This window comes from Mus caroli, unplaced genomic scaffold (assembly GCF_978045245.1).
Source record: "Mus caroli unplaced genomic scaffold, Mus_caroli_1 scaffold_9, whole genome shotgun sequence".
Classification (NCBI taxonomy): Eukaryota; Metazoa; Chordata; class Mammalia; order Rodentia; family Muridae; genus Mus; species Mus caroli.
Window position 1 is genome coordinate 25,911,146 of NW_028227264.1, and position 17,123 is coordinate 25,928,268.

At 38.9% G+C, this 17,123-nt stretch overlaps 1 protein-coding gene across 9 annotated transcripts in view; it reads left to right on the forward strand.

Moving 5' to 3' along the window:
- The window catches only part of Ptprk (protein tyrosine phosphatase receptor type K), a 514,942-nt gene that overhangs the window by 271,564 nt on the left and 226,255 nt on the right, over positions 1 to 17,123 (forward strand). For all 9 annotated transcript variants that reach the window (XM_085842716.1, XM_085842715.1, XM_085842708.1 and 6 more), the window contains exon 6: positions 11,172 to 11,346. In XM_085842716.1, the coding sequence (XP_085698842.1) occupies positions 11,172 to 11,346 (175 nt within the window). The remainder of the gene's footprint in view (positions 1 to 11,171; positions 11,347 to 17,123) is intronic.

Genomic DNA, 17,123 nt, shown 5'->3' on the forward strand with positions numbered 1-17,123 from the left:
AAAAGGAAAGGCTGAAGGAAAGGCTATCTAGAGACTGCCCCACCTGGGCATCCCATATACAGTCACCCCATATACAGTCACCAAATGCAGACACTATTGTGGATGCCAGAAATTGCCTGCTGACAGGAGCCTGCTATAGGCTCTGTCAGAGCCTGACAAATACAGATGTGGATGCTCGCAGCCAAACATTAGACTGAGCACAGGGTCCCCAGTGGAGGAGTTAGAGAAAGGACTGAAGGAGCTGAAGGGGTTTGCAACCCCATATTAAGAGCAACAATATCAACCAATCAGACCCCCCAGAGATCCCAAGGACTAAACCACTAACCAAGGAGTACACATGGAGGGACCCATGACTCCAGCTGCATATGTAGCAGAGGATGGCACTTTGGTTTGACAAGCCGAGAGGCTTAAAAGCTACTCTTGAGGCAAGAGTTTCACAGAAACTCGCTCCTGGAGTCTGGCGTTCTCTCTAACCCATACATTAATTTTCCATTCCCAAGTTAGTCTAGTGTATGGATCCATGTGCTCTCTTTTTAGTATTATCCTACTCTAAGTGCCTTTTAAGATTGAATTCTGACATAGCTAAAGCCTTAGTGTTCCAACAGTCCTAGAATGTCCTTGAGCAAGACCACGGGCTTGAAATTCAGTAAGAATGTAAAAGCTAAGTCACTCCCTTACACAGGAATTTACCATCACTAAGGAAGAAGGAAGTTTCAGACCAAAGGAGAAACCAGAATAGATACTTAGAACTATAGCGAAGTTACACCCATACACCTGTATTTACAATGGCCTAAGGGGAAGGTGGACTATACAATAGACTAAAATAGGAACTATGGCAAGGGTGCAAAGCCCTTGACCCTGGCTTCTAAGATTAGTGAATCTTAGGTGGAGCCCTTGTTGATTCCAGTTGTTAACAATGATTTCTATCCCAGGTAGTTCCTGTTAGACCTTTTGTGTTTGCATTCCTCTGTTCTACGTATTGTTCTACCTCATTTGTAACTTGTGGGTATGTCACCCAACTTCCTTATTGTCTTCTGCATAAAAAGTCTGATGCTTGACTTGACAAAATACATTCAGATCCAACACAACCTCTCCTGTGTGCATCTGTCTGTCAAATTCATCCGACGCTTTGACCACCTGTGACTAGAGACCAGTTCCACGAAGACAAAGGGGCCCAGAGGGTCTGCTGCATGGGGTATCAATGGGAGGAGAGGCCCTTTGTCCTGTGAAGGCTAGATACCCCAGCGTAGGGGAATGCCAGGGCAAGGAGTCAGGAGTGGGTAGATTTGGGGGGAGGGGCAGGGAGAGGGGAATGGGATAGGGGATTTAAAGAGGAGAAACCAGGAAAGGAGATAACATTTGAAATGTAAATAAAGAAAATATCCAATAACAAAAGTAACACAAAAATTAAAAAAATAATGGCCTTTTCATGACTTTTTAAACATGTTTATTTTATGTATATGAGTATTTTGCCTGTATGTCGTTATATGTATACTGTGTTTATGTTTGGCATCCATGGCAGTCAGAAGAGGGCATTGGATCCCTTGGAATTGTAGTGACAGACAGTTGTGAGCCACATTCTTGGTGCTAGGAAGCAAATTCAGGTCCCAGTTGCCCTTAAGTGTTTAGCCATTTCTCCAGCCCCAAATCCTGGTCATGTATAGGAAATGTGAACTAGACTGGGACTGAGCAACTTTCTGGGGTGCCATGATCATGAAAGAACGTAGATGAAACTTTGGGTCAGTGGGTGTGCTCCTGTAATCCAAGAGTTAACACCTGCTCAATGCTACAGTATACATTTTAACTAAAGAAAGAAAAATGGGGAATACTGAACACACCACACTTTTCTAGTGTTCCACTTACTGACTGAACTCATCATCATATTGATGGCAATGCCCCAATCTTTGAAAATCTTGCCACCTAAAATGGTTCCGTTATGCTCCAAGGTAATTTGTAACCATTAATTTCACTAAAATATAAAAGAAGGTTGTCCTTGGTATTCTGAGGATACCTTATAATTTACGTATAGAGGAAGGTTGAAATGGGTCATCCTGTCATGAATAAATGGCAGTTCTTTCATGAAGGTCCAGTATAAGTGGACAGCTACATGGCAAATCAAATAGAGCCCATTGCTGGAACATCTGTCAGACCATATGCTTTGGCTTCAGGCTCTGTGTAAAACCGAAATGCTAATGACGCCATCCATCATCACAGAGCTTGGCAGGCAGGCATCATTGAACTGGGCATAGAAATTCATGAGTGGATTTATTGAATGGAGCGCAATACGTGTATTGGTTTGGTGGCACCATTTGTTTTGGTGAGTTCAAATGAGGCTGTGTAATATGTTACTGGTAATCTTATGCAGACTGTAGTCAGAGCCATGGCAATTGGGCCAATCTGTCAGTAATCTCTGCAGGCACTGGCCTGGTGCCTCTTCAGTGGGCCTGCCAAAACTAGAGAGTCAGCCACCGCTTTGCCCTTGGTGAGAGAGGCACATTGCTGCTAAAGTCGTGTGATACAGTGAGTTTCTCAGCCAAAGGAAATGTCATTCCTTATGGAGCAACAGATAATTTAGGCAATGGCTTGAGAGTAGTAATTGGAGAGTGAAATTAGTAAAATGAGATGCAAATTGCTTTGCAAAACAACTAGAGAGAGGCTGACCTCTTCAAGTCCCAGCTGTTGCCAGCTGTGAGTCAATAAAAGTGGTGGGTTTGAAACTTCTGGTCATGTAGTATTTAAAATGGTGGCTCAGTTGCCACAACTGCCTCCCTCTACTGCACATGAACATTTACATGTAAGTGAAAATATGAGACCTGAGCTTTAGAAAATTGAGGGGTCAATATGAAAAATCTTCATCTGAGCAACTGCACTCCTGCCCAGTCCAAATGCCTATTTGCCTTCAGCGGTTTCCCAAAGCATTGTTGAAGGCTCCTCTCCACCATCCTAGGAAGTAGTTGGAACTTATAGCATAATCCATTTCTAGGGATTTTACTGTTCACGATAGATACTATTTCATTTAGAGAAAATATCTTGAATTTTAGCATTAATTATAATGAGAAAAGAAAAGCTTTCTGAAGAAATTGATCAACATTACCATAGCATAGTTTATATTGCAAAATTCATCCAGAAATAACTTGAAGGGTACTTTTCAAAGCTAACCTGATTACATATGTTAATACCTGGTCAGTTCACATTCATTGTATAAGAAGTTGGAAAGAGAGAAATGCAATCAATATATTGAAAAGAGTCTGGAGGTCAGAGGTTTCAAACTTCTGACATTTATAGATAATTGATTTGTAAACTCTCATGTGCATCTGAAATACTAGAATAGCAAAGATAGCATGTTATTAAGACAGAGAGTAAATATGAAAAACTGATGTCAGAATGATTATAACGATGATATCTATGCTGATTCTATTTCCTAGCTATTATCAATAAAGCATCAATGAAGATGTATGTGCATGCATCTCTATAGAAGGATGGAGAATCCTTTGTGTACATGTCCAGGAGCGGCATGGCTGTATCATATGGTCATTTTTAGTGCCTACAGTAGATATGGTGGCTAACTGTTTTCTTTGCCAACATTCTCTTCAGTAGTTGTTATCATTTGTTTTCTTGGTGATACCTGTTTTGGAAGTTTATGGAAGATGCAGTGAGATATGTAAACTCTCAGCTTTTAGGGGTTAATACAAGCACCATATAATTTACTCTTTATATACCCCAAAATGCAGTAATCTGGTCTTAAGTTTTAAAGCTATGTGTTCAATCATATGAACTGATTTGAATTCTGAGTCCTATAATTGTGGGCTGCTGAGACCTGAACAAGCTGATGGAAAGCAGTGTCCAGAGCCTAGGGATCCAGGCATGTTCCAGGATGTTCATGCCGGAGAACATTCACAGCTAAGGCTGATTTTTTTTTTTTTTTTTTTTACCTAGGGTCTTTTAATCTCAAGAGATGATTGAGACAGGGACCTCAATCATTTCAGAGAGGAAAGTAAGCACCAAAGACTGGGGCATTTGGTGAGATCATTAGAGAAACCTTGGCTCAAGAGCTGGAATTCAGCACACACAAGATGCACAGAAGGGAAGATCTGTAGGCTGTTGCTATAGGGTTAGAAGACACAACACATCCGTTCAGTTGAGTGAAGTGGGGCAGCCATATAAGAAGGATCTCACTGAGAGATCACGGTGAGAAAAGGTGGTAAATAAGATGGATGATCACGTAAGGACATGAACAGAATTGGAAGTAGCAACAGCTGCTGTTGGCAGGACTGACATTAGGCAATAAACGACTCAGACTGGGCAGTGCAGTCAAATTGGAAAGTCTGCAGGAGGCACAGATTAAAGAAGATGAATGGTTTTGGATCCAGTGGGTAACAGTTAACAGATTTTGAGGAAATGTGAATGCTGTATAGTATAATCCTCTAAGCCTCAAGGTTTTACTTTTATACTTAGTCTGTTTCTGGCTTGAACTAACTGGTCATTAGAACCATTGATTATTTTCATTCTTTTTCCACCTTCATAACGGCCTTCATACAAATGATCTTAAATAAGAATAAGGGATGAGACATTTTAATGGATTTTGGCTTTTATACCACAGTAAGGTTTGGTAGGATAGTTACTTGAAGCCTTTGATGGTCTTCATGTTGTCTATGAGAATGAACTTTTTGGAAAACTCCAGGTGCCTCTCACCTTCTGGATGCTTCTGAATCACTGTTCTCAGAACAGGAGTAAGAATAGTTCTTTCTTTCATAGAGTCTTAACTTCTTGTTGCCTACTGTTGACCTAAGTTGATAGATGGAGTCTAGCCTGATATTTAATTCTAATTGTCTCTGTGGACTTTCTCATTAAACAATAATGATTCTTCTAGGCATCTCTGGCTTTACACCGAATTCTGTTCCACCCAAGAGGCTTTGTGCTACTACTAGTAGCTGCCACCTAATATAGCCAGTTGTTTCCCCTTGGATCATTTGATTTTTATAGTTCACACATTGTTTCCTGCCTTCATGGATATTTTAGCATCTTTAGATGTGTGTACGTGCTGTGAGCATTGGGAAGATTCATGATATGTAAATTTAGGGATATTACTCTTTTTGCATTTGATAATTTCATTATAAAGTTTAGTACCATAGATTTTTAAAAATAGTTATATAACCTAGGTGAAATGTCCAAAATTAACCAGGTATTATAACAGAGTAATGTGTGATATGTGTTTTACTTCCTTATCTTTTTCCAAGATTTCCTCTCATCAAAGTAATATATTTCATTGTGCTATTTTCAAACATCTTTGTTGATTCTACCAATCTGAAAGGCAGATCAATATGTAGATGTAATATTTATGAGATCACTTTATAGTACAATAAAATATACATAGTGAAAGCCATTCTAATTAAATATGACTCTGATTTGGGGGGTAGTGAGATAGATTGGTAGATAGATAGATAGATAGATAGATAGATAGATGATAGATAGATAGATAGATAGATAGATAGATAGAGAATGCTTGTATGTATACTTGTGCAAAAATCTAGAGCAGACTTCTATTACTGAGCTACATCTCCAGCCATCACTGTCATGACATTGAAATAAGTCACTGCTCACTGTAATGTGGAATTAGTGACTTAAAACAAATAAGCCCCTTAATCCTTAGGTCTTTCCTCCTTTTCTTTTCCTCATTGTTTACCTATTAAGTACTCCTTAGATCTCTTATAGTATAATTTCTTAGTCTTTGTTTTGCCAATTATTTGATTTCAGGTCAACATGGTTCCATTTTCTCTGTATTTTTCAGGAATTTGCAGGTGGTCTGGGGTCAAATCTGATCCTTTAATCATAGTGTAAGTGGTATCTGGTATGATAGCAAAGTCCAAATGGTCCCATCTCTCCTTCTCTTAGCGCTGTTAGTCCTTAAAGTCCTTAATAATTCTTGTCGAAAATCATGGTTTTACCAAACCCAGACACTGTGGCAGATGCCAACAAGAGCTTACTGACAGGAGCCTGATATAGCTGTCTTTTGAGAGGCTCTGCCAGTGTCTGGAAAATACAGAAGTGGATGCTCACAGTCATCCATTGGGTAGAGCACCGGTCCTCAATGAAGGAGGTAGAGAAAGTACCCAAGGAGCTGAAGGGGTCTTGCAGCCACATAGGAGGAACATCAATATGAACTAACCAGTACCCTCAGAGCTCCTTGGGACTAAACCACCAATCAAAGAAAACACATGGTGGAATTTGTGGCTCTAGTTATATATGTAATAGAGAATGGCCTAGTTAGTCATCAATGGGAGGAGAGGCCCTAGGTCCTGTGAAGGTTCTACGCTCCAATATAGGGGAATGCCAGGACCAGGAATGGAAGTGGGTGGGTTGGGGAGCAGGGGAAGGGAGAGGGAATAGAGGATTTTTGGAGGGGAAACTAGGAAAAGGAGTAACATTTAAAATATAAATAAAGAAAATATCTACTAAAAATTGAAAAACAGAATATTTTAAAGTATATCCTGCAAAAAGAAAGAAAGAAAATCATGTTTTTTAACCTCATTTTTCATTTTATTTCTTTTCTGTTTATTTTGTGATTTGCTCATTTTTAAAAGGCCCATCCAAAGTAGTATACTTCATTAATGTTATTTTTATACATAATATTTTTGAATTTCCCATCTTCTTCTTTGTTCCTTTGACCCTCTTTCTACCCTCCCATGCCTCTCTGCTTTCACTTAGCATGCATTTGAAAACACTCCAGCCGCATATCCTGCCATGGCTAATCTCCATTTCAATTTGATATGATCTGTAAGGACCCAGGAGATGCCCCTGAAATCTTTGCTTTATTTGTTAGTTCTCAGTATGGCAAGTTGATGCTTTGTTGTGCCCCAAAGAGTAGTGCTTCAGTTTCTTTCAGTGTTGTTATGAACACCTAACTTTAAAAATGCACTGTGATCTCAGAATTCACTGGATTCTATTTTTTAAGCATCAGCTATTAGTTTCTGGGCTCTATGACACCATCTTATCTCCTGAGTCCCCTAACCCTGACCTTAGTAGTCTTGTGAGTTTCCTTGCATCTGGTTTTAGGGAGCTGTTCTACAATTCCTGTCAATCAGGAATCAGTCTTTCTCCTATGGTGTCCCTTTTCATATTTTAATTGATAAAATGTATATCAAGGCAATAATCTAGGCATTGTGGGATTTCCCCTGCTAGACCTTTTCAATGAGAGATATACACACAGACACATGCATACACACACATATTTTAAAACCAAAAATGTTTCATAATTCATATTGACTTTTCAAATTCAAGTCTAAAGATTTTTCACTTAATGTTTTCTTTGCTGCATCTTTTTTACTACCCATGGTTTTTGTATCTTTTTTTGTGTGTTCACTTTGAGACAGGTTCCAGTGTAGCTCAGGTTTGCCTACAACTTTATTATTTCACTACATAGTTGAGAATGGCCTTGAGGTTTCTCAGTCTCAAGTCTCATTTTTTTGGTATATGGCTACAGTCAAACCTTCATAGCCTGGCTGCACACCTGCCACAGAGAAGGGATCATTGTGTTCTAGGAATCACTCAGTACCCATCTTAAGTGACCATGAGAGAGTCTGCACAGTCATCTGGGCTCTGTAGGGTAGAGCAGTAGTAGCTGTTGAAGGATCCAGACATTGGAAGACCCCCAATCACTCTGTGCCTGTCAGTGTGGAGAAAGGTTGCATTTCACCCTGAGAAAGGGACAGGCAGCATAGCAGATAAGACAAGAGCCTTTTGTCATGAATTAAACCCACACTGCTCTAGATAAACCTCTAGCTGAATGGCCATGGTAGTCCAGACCAAGCTTCTGTCCCCAAAACATGACATCATCAAGCTGGTGGATGAACTGGTTGGGCAGTGTCATCAAATGCCTCCTCCTAGATCAGACCTCTATGTTTGTTGGTTGTCTGTGTCCTGAACCTCCAGGAGAAAGCAAGTTCACAGTCATGTCATTGTTAGACTTCTCTGTTCCCTGGAGGTTTCAGAGGAAACCAAAGATTTTACATTTCCCCGGCTCTAACGGATGAAATGGAAGGGAGAGGATATCCTGACTAGATTGTTTTCTTAGACAGACATGCCATCTACCTCTATAATAAAAACTGTCACCATGGAACATCCAGGGTGGAGAGCCACAGCTTTCATTTGTACACCTCTTCATTACGTGCCACATGGCAACTGGGGTGCAGGATCTGAGTCTGTACAAACATATGGATTGTTCAGCATCAGAAGCGAGCACAGTCTGAAGGATGATGAAGTGAGAGGTAATGGTATTCAGTGTGAGCATGTCAATGATAACAAATGAAGCTTTCTGTTTGTGTACTGATGGTGGGAGGCTGTCTGTGAAGGTGCATGTGGACTCTACTGCCTTCCAACCTAAACATGTTATTAAAAATGTCCCTTTGGAAAATAAGAGAAAAGAGAATGACTTTAGACTCTGGATTCCCTTACCTCCACCTCGAACTGTAGTGCTACAGATGTGCACCACCATGCCTGACATTGCCTACTCTGGATATTCTAGGTTTTCAATGACACTAAGGGATTATAAACATTTCAAAAGTACTTGTTTTAATGGCCTATAGATTACTTAGTTTTAATATAGCTTCATTATAACTGTAGAGATATTTGATACATTGTACACTCAAGCTTAGCCATATTTTAGAAATTCCAAATGTAATAGTTCTTAAACATATATATATATGCATGTATATGAACATAGAATCGTTATTAACATATCATCCATAGGTATTATACTTGCAGCAATTTTACATATCTGTAAACTCACTTTCTTCTTAATTTTTCAAATAACTATCTTCATATGTGGTATAAAAAAGTCACAAAATTTGCTGACTAGTTTAGGTATATATTGTTCAGCAGTGTTAATTATGTTCATATTGTTCATCACTGTCCAATACTTTGTCAGCTATAAATGAGACAATATCAGAGTGTTCTGAACTAATCACCATTTTCCCTTTCCCCTCTTGTTTCCAGCTCCCCTATGAATAACCCTTTGATGGTTCATAAAAGTTGAATCAAACTGTTTTTCTTCTCATGAGTGGTTTATTTCATTTAACATACCCTCCTCTAGGCTCATACAAGTTGTAGATTTTAATAGAATTTACTTCATTTTTATTTTAATAATATTTCATTGTATACATACAACATATTTTATATATGCATTATTTATTATGCATATAAATATACAAATCAGTTATACTTTACTATAATACTTATGCACATTTATGGGGACTATTTTAATTAGGGTTACTATTTCTGTAACGAAACACAATGATCAAAAGCAATTTTGGGAGGAAAGGATTTATTTGGCTTATGCTTCCATATCTTTGATCATCTCAGAACAGGAACCTGGAGGTAAAGCTTATATAAAAACTGCTGCTTATTGGCCTTTTCCCTGTGGCTTGCTCTAGAGTTCTTTCTTATAGAACCCAGGACCACTTGATCAGGGATGGCTTCACATACAATGGGCTAGAACCTCCTTATCAATTACAAGTTAAGAAAATGGCCTAAACACACACACACACACACACACACACACACACACACACACACACACACACTCACACACATTCACACACACAAAAGACTAAAAGAAAGCTGGGCGTGGTGGCGCACGCCTTTAATTCTAGCACTCAGGAGGCAGAGGCAGGAGGATTTCTGAGTCTACAAAGTGAGTTCCAGGACAGCCAGGACTATACAGAGAAACCATGTCTCAAAAAAAACAAAAAACAAAACAAAAGAAAGAAAGAAAGAAAGAAAGAAAGAAAGAAAGAAAGAAAGAAAGAAAAAGAAAATGGCATACAGGTTTGCCTACAGCCTCTCCTCTGGAGGCATTTTCTCAATTGAGGCTCCATCCTCTCAAATGTCTCAAGTTTGTGCCAAGCTGACATGAAACTACATAGCACAGGAATTATGTGATTCTTTTTAAAGTACATATAACAGGAATGACCCTTCTAATTTTGTTTTTATTTTACTTTGTTTTATTTTTTAAAAGGTCTTATATAGCCTTGATTGGTCAGAAATCCTCTACATAGCCCAGGCTATTCTTAAACATGTATTCTTCATGCTTCTGCTTTTCCACGGTTAGGATTATAGGCATGCCCCACCCCATCTGCCTTAAAAGAGGAATTTCTATTTTCCCAAATATTCATCATTTCTTTATGGTAACAAGGCTGTTCTATATATCTGTCTTAATTAAGGTTATGTAGAGTTACAGAACTTATAGACTGTCTATATTAAGAGAATTTATTGGAATGACTTACAGTCTGTAGTTCAACTAACCCAACAATAGTCATCTGTGAACAGGAAGTCCAAGAATCTAGTAGTTGCTCAGTCCCACAAGGCTAGTTGTTTGAGTGGGTCTCCTGTAAAAGTAGGCTCCAATAGATGTGCTGGCAAGTAAGTGCACGAAGTTGAAGAAGAGTGAATCTACCATCCCCTCCTTTACAGTTTATGCTTACTGGCTTTGTATGAGACATCATGATATCAAGTGTATATTTTCTACTTTTTCATTTTCAAAGTTGACAAGTAGCTTTGAATATTTAGGCTGTTTTTTTTTTTAATTACTTCTTTAAAAAGTATACATTGAGTGTCATTAATCCCAAAGAGATGGTAATTTGCCAAAAGCACAGATTTAAAGTTGAGTCTCAATCATCAATCAGGATTTTATTTTCATTCCATGGCAAGCTCAAACTATATATTTGTAATAAGGATGCATATGGTATGGTTTTCAGCTTCTTGGGTGATGGCTATCACATAGGGTATACTAGGAAGCTTGGCAGCACCAGAAACAAGACCAGCTTCTTTGCCCATTAAGGACTGTTGTTCATTTTCTAATAAGCCATAGACTCTTTTGTGTGTGTGTGTGTGTGTGTGTGTGTATGTATGTAAGTATATATGTATGTATGCACAAATATATGTAACAATTTTACAGAAAACTGAGAACATAGAATCAATCATACATCCTTTAAAATATCCCAATATCATTTCTTTTCCTTGATTACATGACAAAAGTAAAAATTTGTGGGGCTACACAGGCGTCTTTCATATAGTTTAGCAACCAGAATAATTCATCACAGATATTGCTTGCTGATATTCTTTAGATTTATAGCATGGTGAACAACCTGTTTCTAAAGATTGGTTTCTGTTCACAGAGACGCAATGGAGAAGACATACCCGTAGCCCAGACTAAGAACATAAATCACAGAAGATTTGCTGCCTCTTTCAGATTGCAAGAAGTGACAAAAACTGACCAGGATTTGTACCGCTGCGTAACTCAGTCAGAACGAGGTTCTGGGGTTTCCAATTTTGCTCAACTCATTGTGAGAGGTAATACCTTTTACTCCATGAAACTGCATGCCTTTATTCAAACTATGGAAATGTATGGACACAGTGACTGGTTTTTAAGCTGCAGTATTCTTCATTGCAAGTCACTATTACATATCATTATCAAATTTCTAACAATGTCATGTGGACACTAGTCTTAAATTTTGTAAATTAGTTTTCCAACCAGTGTCTTATCAAATGATATCTTGCTTTACCATGGTTATTGAGGTGAAATGTACATTATTTTCTTCCATGTTTCCTTATAGTTGTATCTAGCTTTAGAGCTGTCCTCTGATATTAGTGGAATTTTTGTAGGCACTAATATAGGCCTTATTCCAAGAGATGTTTGACAATAAGGTCACAGTAAATACTCTATTTCAGGTAGACTTGTAAACATTATCAATACTAATCCTATCCCCTAAATGTTCACTAATTCTGGTCCTTTGTCAAATCTTAGGAAGTTAGAATGAGTTTTTTCTTATTTTTAGAATCTAAAGTTATTAGAAACCATGAGAGTTTACCATATTAGGTGTATCTGTTGTGAATGCAGAGAAAATATAGGCAAGGGCTAGGTATATATTACCTTTATTAAATGTTACAAGTCCTTATTTTATCTCAGTCAGTGATTTAGGTTGAAGGAATACAGTGTAGGGAGAATACAGGGATCCTTTCAGTATGGACTTCGACAGTGACTATCTTAGGAATCTTACATCAACATAGACAGCATTGTGGTATGTTTGGTGACAATTGCTCTTTCAATGAAAGTGGTTTTATAGTGCCTTTGAGAAGTTGACAACTAAGCTGAAATGAAGTGAGAGAAAGAATGAATTTTAATTTTATGAAACTATAGAGGTAAAGTACCTTCATTAAATTAGATAACAGACAGTCAACACTGACACATATGAAAATAATGAGAAGTTGTGTAACATTTGGCTAATCTAATGGAAACTGGTCTCTGCAATTGTAGCAGGGGAACCATTTGTGAAGGAGTTTTCTCTGAGTGAGAGAAATGCAGGATGAGAGAAAAGTTCTAAAGACTCATGTAGACAGGGGAAGACATTGGGTAAGAGATACATACAGGGAGCTGGAGAGATCACACGTCTAAGGAGCATACAGCTCTTTCAGAGGACAGGAGTTCAGTAAGCAGTACCCACACTAGGTAGTTTACAAACACCTATAATTTGAGCTCCAGGGGATCCAATCCCTTTTGTCTGACCTCCTTGGGCAACCACATTCATGCACAAATACCCTCCCACAGATACAAAATCACTCAAGAGAATAACAATATAAATAAATGCATATTTAGAGAAGAAAAGAAAAACTAGAAATAGTAAGAGGCAGAAATCACAGTATGACCAAGGGGCTGAAAAGAAACGAGATCTTTTCTTCTCCCATTGATTTATTTTATAGTGCTTGATACTGAATAATTATTGTCAGAAACACTAAAGATGTACTTGATTCTCATAGATTGTTATTTAATAATTATAGAGGGAAGGGAATCAAAATTCAGGTTAGTTGATAATAATCCCAGAACCATAATAATATAATACTATATGGAGTCAGAATACATGCCCACATTTCCTCTCTCTTCATGATGACTTCATTCTTTCCCATGTCAGGTTTTTCTGACATTCCCATTAGTTCATTAAAAATAAAACAAAAGTTGATCAGTGTAGGATGAATACAGCCTTATCATCAATGGAACATGACTAGTAACTCCACTGTCTCATATCACCTGTTCAAGTTCATAAACCTATAGACCCGGTTATTAAAGAGCAAGAAAATATGATACTATTTCACAACCTGGCTCCGAAAGATCATATGCTATCTGCTCCAGTTAATGAGTGCTTCCTCATCTGTGCCAACCCCATTTTAGACCCTCCCACGTGGGTCTAATTCATTGATCTGCATTGAGGTGAGGAACACCATTGCTGTCTCTTTCATATGAGTCTAACTCAGAAGGCACAGCTGTGCTTCGGTATTCTTTAGGTATTTCATATGCTCTGTTTATAGGGACATATGTCTGTTACTGGTGCACCTACTCTGCATCTTCGAGGTATCCTGTAACTAGCAAAATATTGGTGCACCTTCTCTGCATCTTCAGAGTTTGTCTGTAACTAGCAAAATATGTGCACACGGGCACATACACTTCTCTTTTTTTTGTTTTGTTTTGTTTTTTTTTAATTCTAATCCTAGGTTTTATTCAACACAGTCCTTTCATTCTACACAGGTACAAACAACCTAATCTAAAATGTTATAAAGTTATAAAACTTAAAACAAATTTTATAGTACTGACTATAAAAGGGACAATGGGCACTTAAGGACCGGCCCATACTGTATATACCTTAGTATAGGGCAGGTGATAGTTTTATTCTTGTCCTTTATTCAGATAGGCCATACCTGTTCATGGAAACTGTTGCCCATTTATTAAAAATTACTAGTTGGTTGTAATTACATTTTCTCTACTTATAGTATCCTTTTTTTTCCACTTCATTTGGTTTTTTGGCAGTGCTAGATATCAAACCTAGGGTGCACTCCTCATGATTTTCGTGCAGTTAAGGACTGAGTTGTACCACTGTTCCCTATTACTTAATGTTTTTGGTATTTATTCTTTAATTGGATATTTTCTTCATTTACATTTCAAATGTTATCCCCTTTCCTAGTTTCCTTTCCAAAAATCCCCTATACCCCCCCCTACCCCTGCGCCCCAACCTACCCACTCCCACTTCCTGGCTCTGGCATTTCCCCTATGTGAGGAGCTGGTGTGGCGGCAGTCCCAAAGACGCCAGGGACTGCAGCTAAGTCGTATGACTTGTACCTGACTTCCTCAATATAAACCACAAATATCTTGAGAGCTACACAGGTGTACCAGGATACCAGTAAATCCATTTTGATGGAGATATGCCCCCGCTGCCCTGATTAGCTGAAGCTGTGTGCCTGGTGAGGTGGCGTGGCCTGCTGTGCGTGGATGAGAACTGAGAGTATTTAAGAGTGAGAGGCCCAGATATAAACAAGAAGAAACAGGACTGAATAAACTGCTGTTAGAAGGACTGGTGGTCGTGTCGTTCTTGCTGGTCGAGAGCGGACGCGACACCCCTATACTCGGGCACAAAATCTTCACAAGACCAAGGGCCTCTCTCCTACTGATGGCCAACTAGGCCATCCTCTGCTACATATTTAGCTAGAGACACGAGCACTGGGGGTACTGGTTAGTTCATACTGTTGTTAGGGCTGAAGACCCCTTCAGTTCCTTGGGTACTTTCTCTAGCTCTTTCATTGGAGACCCTGTGTTCCATTCAATGGATGACTGTGAGCATCCACTTCTGTATTTGCTAGGCACTGGCATAGCCTCACAGGAGACAGCTATATCAGGGTCCTGTCAGCAAAATCTTGTTGGTATATGCAATAGAGTCTAGGTTTGGTGGTTATTTATGGGATGGATCCGCGGGTCAGGCAGTCTCTGGATGGTCCTTCCTTCAGTCTCATATCCGAACTTTGTCTCTGTAACTTCTTCCATGTGTATTTTGTTCCCTCTTTGAAGAAGGAACAAAGTATTCACACTTTGGTCTTCCTTCTTCTTGAGTTTCATGAGTTTTCCAAATTATATCTTGGGTATTCTAAGTTTCTGAGATAATATCCGCTTATCATTGAGTGCATATCAAATGAGTTCTTTTCTGATTGTGTTACCTCATGCAGGATGATACCCTCCAGATCCATCCATTTGCGTAAGAATATGTTGCTTACATGTATTTCTACCATTTTCCCCAAGGCCCAGTTTTCCTTAGTCCATAATATGTATGTTGTTTTCATATCATTTAAAAACAATTTGTGTATTCCACATAAAATTTATTTTTTCATAAAAAGAACTTTTACTTATTACCCAATTTGTTTGCTGCTTTAATCTGATATCAATGATATTGTATTATGAGTGTGTCATAGGGCTTTGTCTGTCTTAGCTAGCTAGACTTTTGCTAAAATTATCAGTATCCATTTTGATACTTTTGACAGTTTTATTTTCAACATATTTTCGGTTCTGTCTCTAATAATTATTAATCATATTCTTTTTAGTTAAGAACCAATATGGAGGAGTACATTTTCTTGTTTGTCCAGATAATCTCCAAATAAATATTGCAAACCAAAGCATCTCCCTCGGCATCAGTGGTTCTTATCAGTAACCAGAACCGTCCACCTGGATGTCAGTTGTCCTGGTACTAAAACAATGGGTAAAATTAGCAGGGATGACAGGTCCTATCTCTCACTGCCACGTTTAAAACTGATGTCCTGCTACATGGACACAAAAGATGGTAATTTTAAAGGAAATTTTGGGGGCAGTGATATGAGTAGTCTTTAATGAGAGTTGGCATAGTGTTGCCTGTTGTCAAACATGACCCATGGGTAAGACTCTATTAGTGCATTTTCTCTTAAACTGGAAGTGACAGGCCATGCTTACGGCCCTTTTTATTCCTTGTTTGTTATGAGTGAAATTTTTACTGCAAAATCCTCCTGCGGACGAGTATTGATCTCTGTGTTCCCAGAGCCGTGGGAATGTCAGAGCTGTACGGTGAATAGAATTTACTTTGTCATAACTCTAGCACTGCTTCTGGATCCTTTTGAATTACGATAACATCTTCCACTCCCAGAAGTCCATCCTTAGTGGGAAAGTGCCACACCCACTCCACTGGTGACTGCATGACCGGCCCAAAAGCCTACACACAGTTCTGAGGCAACGAGTTTCATGGAAACTCAGTCTCCTGGAACATCTTATACAATGAATGCTCCAAATCTGTCCCTGCTTTAGTCGGTGAATGGATCTCTGTGCTTTCCTTCAATATTGTTTTATTATAAGTGCATCTAAGGATTGATTTTGACATATAGCTAAGTTAGATTAGCCTCCACCATTATTCTGATATCCTAGGAATTCATTGAGCCAACCTTGGGCTTTAATTCTTGTAAGAAGTTACTCATTCAGATGAAAAGCCTTGAGTGTTGACAGACAGTGAAAGAAATCAGGCATTACAATATACTGGAATAGAGCTAGAAATCTCGGGGCTAGTCTACAAAGTATACTTAGAACAATAGTATCTGTCACTTCCATACACAGGAATTTGCAAAGGCCTAGGAAGAATGAAGGTTCTAAGAAGGAACTAGAGTAAATACTTAGAATAGTAGCTGAGTTACTACCATACACAGGAATTTACAATGGCCTAAGGGGAAGGTGGATTATACTGTAGACTAGAATTGTAATTATGGCATGGGCATGAAACCCTTGGCTTCTAAGAATAAGCTGACCTTAGGTGGGGCTGCTTTTGATCCTAATTGTTAACATTGATTTTTTTATCCCAGTTGGTTCCTGTTCGCTTTTATGTATGCATTCCTCTGTTTTGTGTAAAAGTCACTTATAAGTCTGATGCTTGCTTTGAGAAATTACATTCAGATCAACACTCCCTTGTGTTCGAATCTGCTTGTTACCCCTCCTACTTCTTCCCCACCTGAATGCCGGGACTCTGATTCTCCTGGGGGGTTAAGGGACCAACTGAGGCCAGTCCGTGGCTGGAAAGAGTCTTCTGCGCATCTGAGACTAAGAGGAGACATTTTTGTTCCGCAATGCTGCAAGTGTGAGGAGTACTGCCTGTGGGGAGGTGTTCAGCAGCCCGCAGCCAAAGTGTCATAGATGACTCCATGTGTTGGTTACTGTGCTCCTTCGCTGTCTCATCTGTCAACTTTTCTTTTCGACCGTCAAAATCACAGATTAGTTTCCACCTGTCCAACAAACACCGACC